The 11,140-nt window shown below is 56.3% G+C and overlaps 1 protein-coding gene across 10 annotated transcripts in view; it reads right to left on the reverse strand.

The window, feature by feature from the left end:
* ADRA2A (adrenoceptor alpha 2A) overlaps positions 1–11,008 on the reverse strand; it is a 52,668-nt gene extending 41,660 nt beyond the window's left edge. For 8 of the 10 annotated variants that reach the window (XR_011651097.1, XR_008426597.1, XR_008426596.1 and 5 more), the window contains exons 1-2: positions 10,481–10,541; positions 995–1,129 (exon numbers count right to left, since the gene is read on the reverse strand). Coding sequence is in view for 1 of the 10 variants with exons in the window: in XM_045191381.3 (XP_045047316.2) it covers positions 8,657–10,054 (1,398 nt within the window). In the remaining 9 variants the exon portion in view is untranslated. Of the gene's footprint in view, positions 1–994; positions 1,130–7,259; positions 10,286–10,480 lie in introns of those variants that run through there. The other 2 variants (XR_008426595.1, XM_045191381.3) reach the window with 2 other exon arrangements.
* Between the last annotated feature and the right edge of the window lie 132 nt (positions 11,009–11,140).

Genomic DNA, 11,140 nt, shown 5'->3' on the forward strand with positions numbered 1-11,140 from the left:
CCCAGCTTTAACCTGGCTCTCAATGGTCCTGCCCACTGACATGGGTGTATTCCATCACACTAAGTGTCATTCTCTCGTTCATCCAACAGACATTTAGTGGGTGCCTGCTGTGGGTTGCTGAGACTCAGCAGGAAACAAAGTCCCTCCCCTGGTGGAACTTACACTCTCAGAAATAAAACATGTGCGTCTGATAAGATAGCCATGCAGCCATGAACACCGTGGGAAAAGTAACATTTTACCCATTTTTCAGGTAAGGACATTGAGGCTCTGGAAAGTGAAACAACCTGTCCAAGTTCAGAGATGGATCCACAGGACGAGCCTACATCTATCTGATACCAAAATCCCAGCTCGTCTGACCCAGGTGCTGGAGAGCTTGTGAGAGCTTGTAGGCTAGGGGCGGCCAAAAGGAGAGAACACTCTCCAAGAGCAAAACATCTGCACTTCCCATGGTTTCCTCTTGGCTTACACCTGAAACTCTTCTGACCAACAGTCCCCCGCCGCCCCCCCCCAAAGTAGGCAGAGCAGATTGGTAAAGACACCAGTCCCTGGCTCCAAACCATGTGAGCAAGGAGAAAGGGTGGTGAAGAGACCCGCGCTGAGAGCCTGGGAGGATGGACTAGGCAGGGGACGGGCCCACAAGCAGCCCCTCTCAGCCACTGGGTCTGCTGCCATGCACGTTCACTGGGCATTTGCCACCTTCAGGGACAGGGAAGGAAGTGGACAGGGAGTCAGACCCAGGGTTTAAGCCCTGGGATAATTGATGCCAAGCCCCAGGTTCTTTCCACTATTCAAATTAAAAGCATTGTGAGGTAGTTTGGCTTTAAAGTTGGGGTGTGATTTTACGAGCAGCCGGAGAACAGTAAGGTGGCATTCCACAAGTGGGACGGCACAGCCTGGGCGGAGTTATGGAGCCAGAAACAAGAATGGCATCATCAGGAGACAGGAAGACCAGCCGGTACGGGGGCGGGGGCAACAAGCCGCAAAGAGCACTAACCTGGGCATCGGGGGGCCTCAGCTTCAGGACGGCTTCACTGGAAACCATTGTGGTCATTGTGGGTCCTTCACAGGACTTGGAGTTCATGCAGTCCCATCCTCTCGCTCGACTGAAAAACACAAGGTCTTTCTTTCACTGGATGGGAAAGAGAGAAAGCAAAGAGCCTCAGAGGTCATATCTGTAGCACAAATCACCCTAAAACACCAGTTCTCAAGGGCACGCTGCTGGCCCTGTCCAAACTGGCCAGCCCAGCCTGGCTCACCCCACAGCAGCTTCATGAGCAAAACCAACCCTCCAGCTCCCAAACGGGAGTGGAAAAGGTTGGCACTGCTGGTTCACTGCACTTTGCCAAGCACTAGCCTGAGCAACTCGCCAAAACACTGGGAACCATAATCTCCAAGTTACAGGCGGGGAAACTGAGGTTTGATCAGCTGTTCAAGGTTAAAATCAAAGCAATGTGATAGATCCAGGATTGTAATCAGGTCTTCTGATGCCCAAGTCTTAGCTTTAAAGTGCCCCTCTGCCATTCCCTCCAAGACTTGGACACCCTCTCTGGAAACTCCTGGGCGAGAGAGCTCCCTTGCAAACCAGTAAGTGTTGAAAAGTGTAGGGCTTGGGTTTCAAGCAATCAAGCACGTGGGGAGAGTCATCAGAAAGGCCCTGCCCGGAGCAGTGAATTTGCCACTCAGAGCTCCTTGTAGCAGGCCGAGCAGACAGGTGCGTCATCACAGGTTTCCTGAACTCCTTGCAAACAGAGGGGTTTTTCTCAAGGGGCCTGGGCAAGCATGGTAGGGGATTAAGCAGGATGAGTCCCAGATCTGGGGGCTTGTCAGATCTTCTGATCCCAAGCAGGACCTGCGGGGCACTGAGCACCTTCAAGCTCTTATTCGCCCTGCCTTGTTGGCTAGTCTGTGGGCAGCTCAGGGGCCACACAGCCATGTGCAGGCTTGTTGTCTGTGTTCTCCTCTCATCCTCCCTGACCCGCCATGCAGATAAAGAAGCTGAGGTTCAGAAATAGGAAGCGAGTCAGACCGGCCCCACGGCAGTTAGTTTTCCACACCACCAAGGCTGGCTGGGTTGTAACCATGAGCTCTGGGCCCAGGAACCCCTCTCTAAGGGTGGATGGCATGGGGACAATGCCATGCCATCTTTGAAAGCAAGGGAACCTCTGAAATGTCCGTGTCTGGGTCTGCACATGGACTGGCACTGCCCTTGGATGACTTTAGGGGAGGCAGGCACCCTGAGCTTCCCCGAACGGCATGTCAGTACCCCAATAGGGCCACTACCATCTGTTCCAAATACACCCCACCCTAACAGTCTCCATCCAGCAGCCAGAATGATTTTCCAGACCAACATCAAAATCCAGTCATGTTCTTCATCTGCCTGAGTGCCCCCCAGGATACCACCATGACCACCTCCCCCCAACCGTGGTTCCCACTGTCCTCAAGATAAATCTTTCCAACTGACTGCATGATCTGGCCCCACCTCTCTCAGGCTCTCCACTTTCCTTGTAGCTTTTCATGGTCCAATCCCACTAAAGGGGACTTCATTTAGTTGCTTGAACATATGATGCTCCCCGTTTCACCCCACTCCTTTTCTGGATCTATTCCTGCCCATCCCTCAGCTCTCCTTCAGCTGTCACTTCTGGAGAAGGGACCATCCTCTGATGCCTTGGGGTCAGGCTCTTCAAAAGTGAGTCTCTGTCACCCACGGTACCACCCTTATCAATCTGCTTACCCCTCCCCAGTGCCCACTTCTATCTGTCTCCCCACAAATGAAGCAGCTCTGTGGGGTGAAGACCCTAACTCTCTTGTTCACCACTCCGCTGCCAACACAAAGAGTGCAGCATCAGTGGTTTTCTTTGGTGACAGATCAAAAAAATCGCTGTGGAAGGAAAGAAGGAAAGAAGGGAAGGAGGGAGGGAGGGAGGGAGGGAATGAATTTATCGTTTGTTAAAACTCTCAGTGCCTCCTCTGGGGCCAGGGCATAAAAAAGAATCCTTAAGGTGTGTATCTTCTGCTAAAGAGGCTAAAGGGTGCCCACAGGTGCTGAGTAAGGAGCAGCAGAACTCTCAGTGTACCCAGGGCACAGGTGGGGTCTTTGACCTGGGCCAGTCCCCACCACTGCCGACCAGGACCCCAGCCTCATTGGTCATCATTGCCAGGCAGCCCAGGGCCTGCTTCTTGGCCTCCTAGGCTGGGCCTGAGCCACCTACATGAGGATGGCCTAGACAACTTTGGCTGAGAGCTGGCCACATCGTTCCCTGGGACTCTCTCTCTCACCTGACTCACCAGCCAGCTGGGAGGGGCTGTGCAGGTGTCTGCCTGTGCCTCTGTGTCGGTGTGTGCAGTCTGGCCACACTCATAACAGGCCCAGCACAACCCCAAGTCTCAATGAGGCCAACAGCTCTTAGAGTCGGCTGTGCCCAAGAAGAGCATACGGCTTGGCCCCTGCCCAGTGCGCTTTACCTGAGGAAGAGAGGGCAGAAGAGAGAGCAGGGCTGACATTTCACAGAATCTCAAAACTGGTCAAGAGAAAACCCCAGTGAGACCCCTTAGTCCAGTATGACCCAACACGTGTCCCAGCAAACATGCGGCCCTGTGATGCTCTGTGAAAATGCGGCCCAGGGAGTCTGAGGGGCATAGCTCACCGTGGCCATCCCCCCCCCCCCCCCCCAGAGAGCCACCGTCCACACTGGCATGTCCAAGGCTCTGAAAAGCCCTGAAGAAAAGGCACCTGTTAGAGTTCGCTTCACCAGCAATTCATCAGGTAGATGATGCAGACAGACAGACAGACAGATGAATGATAGGTGATAAATATGTGTGTGTGAGAGAGACTGAGACCAATGTTGTAGTTAATAAACTCTACAGATCACAGTTGTAACTAACGCTGGTGCAGACCAGCCATTTTCATTTCATAAATGAAGTCACAGGAGCTCAGAAAGAGCTTTGCCCAAGGTCACACTTCTTTGGTGGAAGCCAAAGCTGGGATTGAACCCAGGCCTCCTAATTCCCAAGTCTAGGCTATTTCCAGCAGGCCCTGTTCCCTTTGTTGTGTTTAACTCCAAACCCCAAGATTTCTGGTAATCAAAGTGATCGATGTTATTTTCAAAACAAATGCTAGTGTTTGGGATGGCACTCGTGACTCCACGTGGCTCCCCTCACAGGCACACCCTCTGCTAAGGAAGGTGGCCTGTCCTGTATCCCAGGCTCCCAGGACACTGTGGGGACGCAAGGCCCAGGGCAGAGGCCCGCACGCAAGGTCTTGTGTTGGGCCCTGGCTCTCCCTGCTACTCTACTTGAGTCAGGGAGTCAGGTTTCCTGGTAGGATGGGTGTCCTCAAATGGGGACAGGAGCTCGTCATGTCATCCCCATGGATCAGGCTGGAGAAATATAGGCTGAGGCCTAACCTAGGCCTTGCAATGTTTCCATAGGGCTCAGCAGCTAGAACCACAGCTGCCTCACTGGGCCCCCCCCTCAGGTACACTCCTGTCACCCCAGCTCCCACATCCTACTTCCCGAGCTCCCAGCCACAGTGACCTCTGCCCCACTGCACACTCATAGCACAGATAGATGCCCACGTGCTTCAGAGGGCACTCAGCATCCACTAACCCCCTCCATACCATCACTGTTGTATGGCTACTTGATGCTTGATGCAGGCACATCCTGTCTCCCCATGCAGCCTCAATGCTTCCAGAGCACAGGGCAGGCCCTACTGTCTTAGGGCCATTGCTGGTCTCCCTGGGGCCTGTGTGCAAAAGGGAGAGAGCTGCCTCACAGTGCCTGGCATGGTGCTTGGCATGGAACAAGCACGAGGGCTTCTCTGGGGTTGATCAGCAACTCGCCAAATCCAACAGCAAAACAGAATTCCTGTTGAATATGGTGGCATCAGACAGAAAGCCATGGAGCAGTGGGCTCGAGGTTCCCTGGGATGCCACATAACCAGTTGCCTTTTCAGGGTCTTGGGCCCCTCAACAGCACATTGTAGGAGAGGAGGGTGTATGTAGAAACTTCTAGCTCTAAAACTCTGATTCAGTGATAGAGTCATAAGGAGGGGAAACCAAAGGCCCCTTTTTATCGTTCTCTCCTGCAGCCCTATCGCACAGAAGCAGTAGAACAGTCTTGCTGCCAGGCTCAAGTGAGGGCATTACCCCGGCCCCCAACTCAAGGCACCTTGCAGGAGTGAAACTGGCAAAATACACGTTAGACCCCAAAGCCAGTAGCTTTTGACATGCTAACCAAAGTCACATAAAGTAGGAGGTTCCATCACGAGGACAGATCCTTTTGGCCAAGATAATCGGAGTCAGATGTGGACGGGAAGCTGTGCAGTGACACAGTCTCACCTCCTCATCTTTAGGCTAAGATCCCCAAGAAACCCATTTCTCCTCCTCCAATCCCCTCCCCACCCCTTTGCAGACTGTTGCCTGAGCCCTCTGCAATGAACAGTGGTGCCCCGTTTTCCCCAGCCCTCTCTGCCCCACATCACCCAGGATTCCTCCATCTCTGAAGCTCCTCTGCCCTATGGCGCACCACTGCCCACACTTTCCCCTTTCCCAGGGCGCAGGGCCTCTGCTGGTGAAGGCAAGACAAACAGACCAGCAGACAGAGCAGAGAAGAGACAACAGCAAGCACATTTGGATCTGCCTCTGCGTCTGAGACACACAGCCCAGTTCCTGGGGGCCTGCCAGGCTGGCCTATTGTTCTGGCACTGTTTGCCTTTGGGGCGATGGGTGCCTAGAGTGGGAGGGAGAGAGAGGCTGGTGCGGGGGCAGGGAGCAGGGCTCAGGACCAGACCAGGCAGCCAGACTTGGCAACAAACACCAGGGTGTAGGAAGCCCCGAGGCAAGGGTCACTGGAGCCAGCAGCCTGCCCACCCTCCTGTCTGCAGGCTCAGATGTTCCCACCGCTCAGAAACCTCTCAGAACCATTGCCTTCCCTCTCCCCAGGCCCCTCAGAGCCCAGGTGAATTCTCAGGCCTCCCCACCCTCCCACCGCTGCGCGCAACCCTGGCCCTCGCTAAAGAAGTTAAGGAAGAAGAGTGTTGCCCAGGGGGTGATGAGGCGCTGCTTCGGGGGGCATCCAGGGTTGATCTGCACGTGTGTCCACCTCAGAGTCCGTCCTTCCCCAAACCGTGACCTGTGGCTCCTGGACAAACAGCTCCCCATCGGCCGTGTGTGTGTGTGTGTGTGTGTGTGTGTGTGTGTGTGTCACGCATGCGCAGAACCGCTCCAGATGCTTCCCAGCTGATGAGGCCCAGTGGGTCGAGAGACTCGTCACCCAGAGTCATGGGACTGTGCACCAGTCCCTCCTCTTGGAAAATGAGGGGTTGGATTGTTGGATTTCTAAGGGCCTTTCCCACTTCGAAGGGCCATGACCATAACCATGGGGTCAGGATCTTAAGGCCTCCTCCACAGCAGGGCAGAACTTGGTATTACAGTAGAACTTGGTATTAAATGCAATAGGAAGGATCCCTGCTTTTGGCCAGAGACAATTCAAGACACCAACTAATAGATGGTCCTATTAAGGTGCTTATACCACACTCTGTGCACACACCACACTATGGGCTACACACCACATGTTGTATATCATCACACTGTAAGGTGTGATACACATTTTGGACTATCTTCCACACTTTGTGCATATACCATACTTTAGGGGATATATATACACACTTTGAAGTATGTGCGCACTTTAAGGCATCCAGTCACCCAGAGGTATACACACACTTTGTGTATATTTACGTGCTTGGGATATATCCCATGCTTTGGGTACATAGCACACTGTGTATGGAGACCTCACCTCGCATTCTGCAGAGTGGTGGCGATGCCACTCTGGCCAGGCTCTGAGGTTGAGAGTATAGACCCTGGAACCAGATAAAGCTTGATGCGAAGCATTTTTACTTCTCGTTAACCTTGAGCAAATCACTTGCCTTTTGAGACTCAGTTTCTTCACCTGTAAAATAGGGATCATAATAGTCGCTATCTCATAGGGTTGGGGGAAGATTAAACAAAGCAAAACCTATAACGGGCTCCTCGTAGTGTCCAGCACATAAGAACCACTTGGTAAATGGTAGCGTTGCTATTGCTTACACTTGTGAAGGTGAGTATTTTATAATGTACACGCATTCTGTAACTTAAAGACTATATAAAGAATGTATATATAAACATATACATCATACATATATGATGTATATCATATTTATGTACATAAAATCTCCAGATATTCTCAGAGTCTCAAAGCTTTTGGAAACTCAAATAACAGACAGGGCCACTTAATTCATATTTATTTTACATTTGATCTGTAAACTTTTTATATTAAAAAATCCATTGTCATTAGCAACATGTGCTGACATTAATTTTTCTTTAGTAAAATAAGAGTGCAGGCCTTAAAGAGTGTCTGTGATGTGTAGAAACTCGGTGTAAACACGAGGTCTCCGCCCTCCTCCGTTGACTTTGGGAATTCATCGGTGACGGGATCGCAACCGGAAAAGCAGAGGTGGGGGAAGGACAACGCTTTGATACCTACGAGCTCTTGGGGCAAGAACCGTCCAGTTTGGCAGGCCCATTTGTCTTTTCAAACTGTTTACCTTGGGCAAATCGTATCAGGTTGGCCTCTTCCACATAATTTACACTTCTCCGTGTCTAAAAACAGCAGCTGAAAGATTTCCCCACAGTCAGCACTTCGGGAGACAGAGAGGCACACACATAAAATACAAACATACATATTCTTCAAGCAGCGGCCGGGGAGAAAAGGAGGGAAGGGACACCAGAAAGAGGAGGTGTTGAAGTGAGTTGCTGGGGCGAGGGTACATAGGGGATAATGGCTGATGCAGGGCGGAGAGGCTCATTCCTTCTGTCTTGCTCCATCACTGCAATATTTACATAGGACAAGGCAATTGTGCTGTTAGGCACAGGAGAAAAATGGACAAATCTTTCCGGCCTCAGGAAATCTGAAAGCAGGTCCCGGCCCAGAGGGACAGTCACCAGTTGCTGGTGAAAACAGAGGGAAGTGAAGACACTAGGAAAAGGCTTGCATCGCAGAGGGACTGGGCCCGAACCAGACACACGGTGTCTGCTTCCAGGGCATCCCCGACAGCCAGGATTCCGACAACACAAGTCAAGCGACATTAGGGACCCCGCTCCCCCATCAGACCAGCGCTATCAAGAACAGTGCGTATTTACAGCGGGGAACAAGAAGGCGGGCCGCGCTGCCCTGAGCTTCGTTTAAAAATAGCGTGGGGGGAGGGGACGAGCAATTAGCCTGGGCCGGGTAACCCCTTCCGTTAACCCTTCGTGAGCCACGCTCGCTGGGGTTCAGCAATTGCTCTGACCTGCTCTGGACTCGGGGGAGGTGCAAATACCTTCAGGAAACAATACTGATGAGGGGCGACCCAAGAACTCTGGAAGATCACTGGGAATCCCAAGAGGCCCTAACAATAGCTGGGGAGTGTGGCCCTCCCCGCCAGTATCCTCCCCGGGCAGGGAAGGGCAGATGTTCGAAGGAGGCCGCAGAGCAACGACGGGGCCAAGAAGCACGGAGTCAGCGGGGCCCCGTTTTCAGCCTGCTGGGTCCGCGTAGACGCGCCCTCGGATCCCCGCAGCCTGCGGTCCGCGCGAGTCTGTTCGCGGGGGAGGGGGGTGGGGGTGGAGAGCGGACTCGGAGCTCACACGATCCGCTTCCTGTCCCCGCGGCAGAGGATCTTCTTGAAGGCGCGGCGGAAGTCGTGGTTGAAGATGGTGTAGATGACCGGGTTCAGCGAGCTGTTGCAGTAGCCGAACCAGAAGAAGAACTTGAAGAGCGTGCGCGGCACGGAGCAGCCGACGGCCGTGAGCGTGTAGGTGAAGAAGAAGGGAAACCAGCACACCACGAACACGCCGATGACCACGGCCAGCACGAACGTGAAGCGCTTCTCCCGGTTCTGCCGCCCGCGCCAGCGCGATGCCTTGGCGCCCCCGCCGCGCTCCTCCGCGGGCCCCGCCGCCGGCGCCCCGGGCACGGTAGCCCCCGGCCCACGCCGCGGCAGGCTGTCCCCGGGCTTCACCTGGCTCTCCCGGGCCTTGCCCTTGGCCCGGGGGCCGCGGTCGGACCGGCGAGGTCCCGGGGGCCGCTCCGCGTGCTCGGACGACGAGCTCTCCTCCAGGTCCAGCGCGTCGGTGTCGCGCGGCCTGGCCGGCGCCGGCTCCCCGGGTGCACCGTTAAGCTGGGCGGGCAGCGGCTCGTCCTCGGCGCCCACAGGCCCCACGGGCCCCATGCCGCGCTCGGGGCCCAGGCCGTTGGGCCTGCGCTCGGCGCCCCCCGGCGGCACGGTGTCCGGGCCCCGGCGGCTGGGCGGCACGCGAGTGCGGCGCTTGGCGATCTGGTAGATGCGCACGTAGACCAGGATCATGATGAGGCAGGGCGCGAAGAAGGAGCCGATGGAGGACGAGATGACGTACCACTTCTGGTCGTTGATCTCGCAGCGCGGCTCTGCCTGCTGCTGGTCGCCGCCGCCCTTCTTCTCGATGGAGATGAGCGGCGGGAAGGAGATGACAGCCGAGATGACCCACACGGTGACGATGATGGCCTTGATGCGGCGCGGCGTGCGCTTTAGGTTGTACTCGATGGCCTGCGTGATGGACCAGTAGCGATCCAGGCTGATAGCGCACAGGTGCACGATGGACGAGGTGCAGAAGAGCACGTCGAGCGCCAGGTAGATCTCGCACCACGCCTTGCCGAAGTACCAGTAGCCCATGACCTCGTTGGCCAGCGAGAAAGGGATGACGAGCGTGGCCACCAGGATGTCGGCTGAGGCCAGAGACACCAGAAAGAGGTTCTGGGGTGCCTTGAGCGCGCGGCTTGTGAACACGGCGATGATGACCAGCACGTTGCCGAACACTGTAAGCAGCATGAGGAGGCCGGCCAGGCACACGAGAGTCAGCGTCACCTGCAAAGAGTAGGGGGTGGCCCGTGCACCGCCCCCCGGCTCCTCGGTCCCATTCCAGGTCGCGTTGCCAGCGTCCGGCTGCAGGGAGCCCATGGGCGCAAAGCTGCCCTCGGCCAGTGGCTGCTCCTGGCGGAACATGAACGCGGGTGCCCGCTCGCCTGGACCTGCTGCCAGCTGCCTTCCGGCCCGGAGCCCGTGGGTCCTCCTCTTCCTCCCGCACCCCGCTCGCCCCGCGGCTCCTCACATGGGGAGAAGGCCGCAGGGAGGTCGGGCCGGAGCTGGGGGGTCGCTAGCGGCCCATGGACCCGGCGAACGGCGCCCTGTCTGCGCTTCGGGCGCCCGGGGTGGGCCCCTTCTGGCTCCCAGCTCCTAAACACAGCCAAGTTTTATTCTAAGGGGCCGGAGAGATTAGGTCGAGCCGATGGGGGAAAAGATTTATTCTTCAAGAGGAGAGAACAAAAATCACTTCTGGCCTGATGACTTGGAAGGATAACAGGAAATTTAAAACATATGTATATTTCTATCTCTTGACTCTTGAGCCTGAGCGAAAGCAAGAGGTCTTACCGTGTGCGCGGCCCGCCCCCACCCCGGGAGGCAGCCGAGGGGTGCTGATGCGGGCTTGGGGTCCTATGTTTGTCTCCTTACATCCCCGAAGCGATCACCAGCTCTCCTGCTTCCCCCAGACGCGGCGGTGCCGCCGGGGCTGGGGCTGGGGCCGGGGTGCGGACTCTGCCGCCTCTCGGAGCGCCGCGGGACTTCCAAAGTTGCGTGCCCTGCTGGGGCTGGGGGGCAGCGCGCGGGGCTCGGAGGCGGCGGCAGCGGCGGGGCGAGAGGTGTGGGGGCCGCATCAAGGCGCCCCCGTCCTCAGGCGGGCCGGGGCAGGTGCGCGATCGGCCCTTCAGGAGCCGCGGTCTAGGCAGGGCGTCTCTGGGGCGTCGGCCTGGCGCGCTGCTGGCGCTGAGCGCGACCGGACCCTCCAGGATCCGAGGGCAGCGTGAGTTGGGGCAGGAGCTCCGGGCTGAGGGTAGAAAATGCTGGGGGTGGCCGGGCGGCGGCACGCCGGCTGCCGGGCGTCTGCACGGAAGCCAGAGCTGCTGCTGCTCCGCGGCGCTCACCGTGGACTGGTTTTATAGCCCCGGGATCAAGCCGGCGTTGCTGAGCAGCCGGCGTCAGCCCCCACGTGGGAAACCGACCCTCCCCCGCCCCTTGCGCCTCCCCTCCCCG

This window comes from Desmodus rotundus, chromosome 4 (genome assembly GCF_022682495.2).
Source record: "Desmodus rotundus isolate HL8 chromosome 4, HLdesRot8A.1, whole genome shotgun sequence".
Taxonomy (NCBI): Eukaryota; Metazoa; Chordata; class Mammalia; order Chiroptera; family Phyllostomidae; genus Desmodus; species Desmodus rotundus.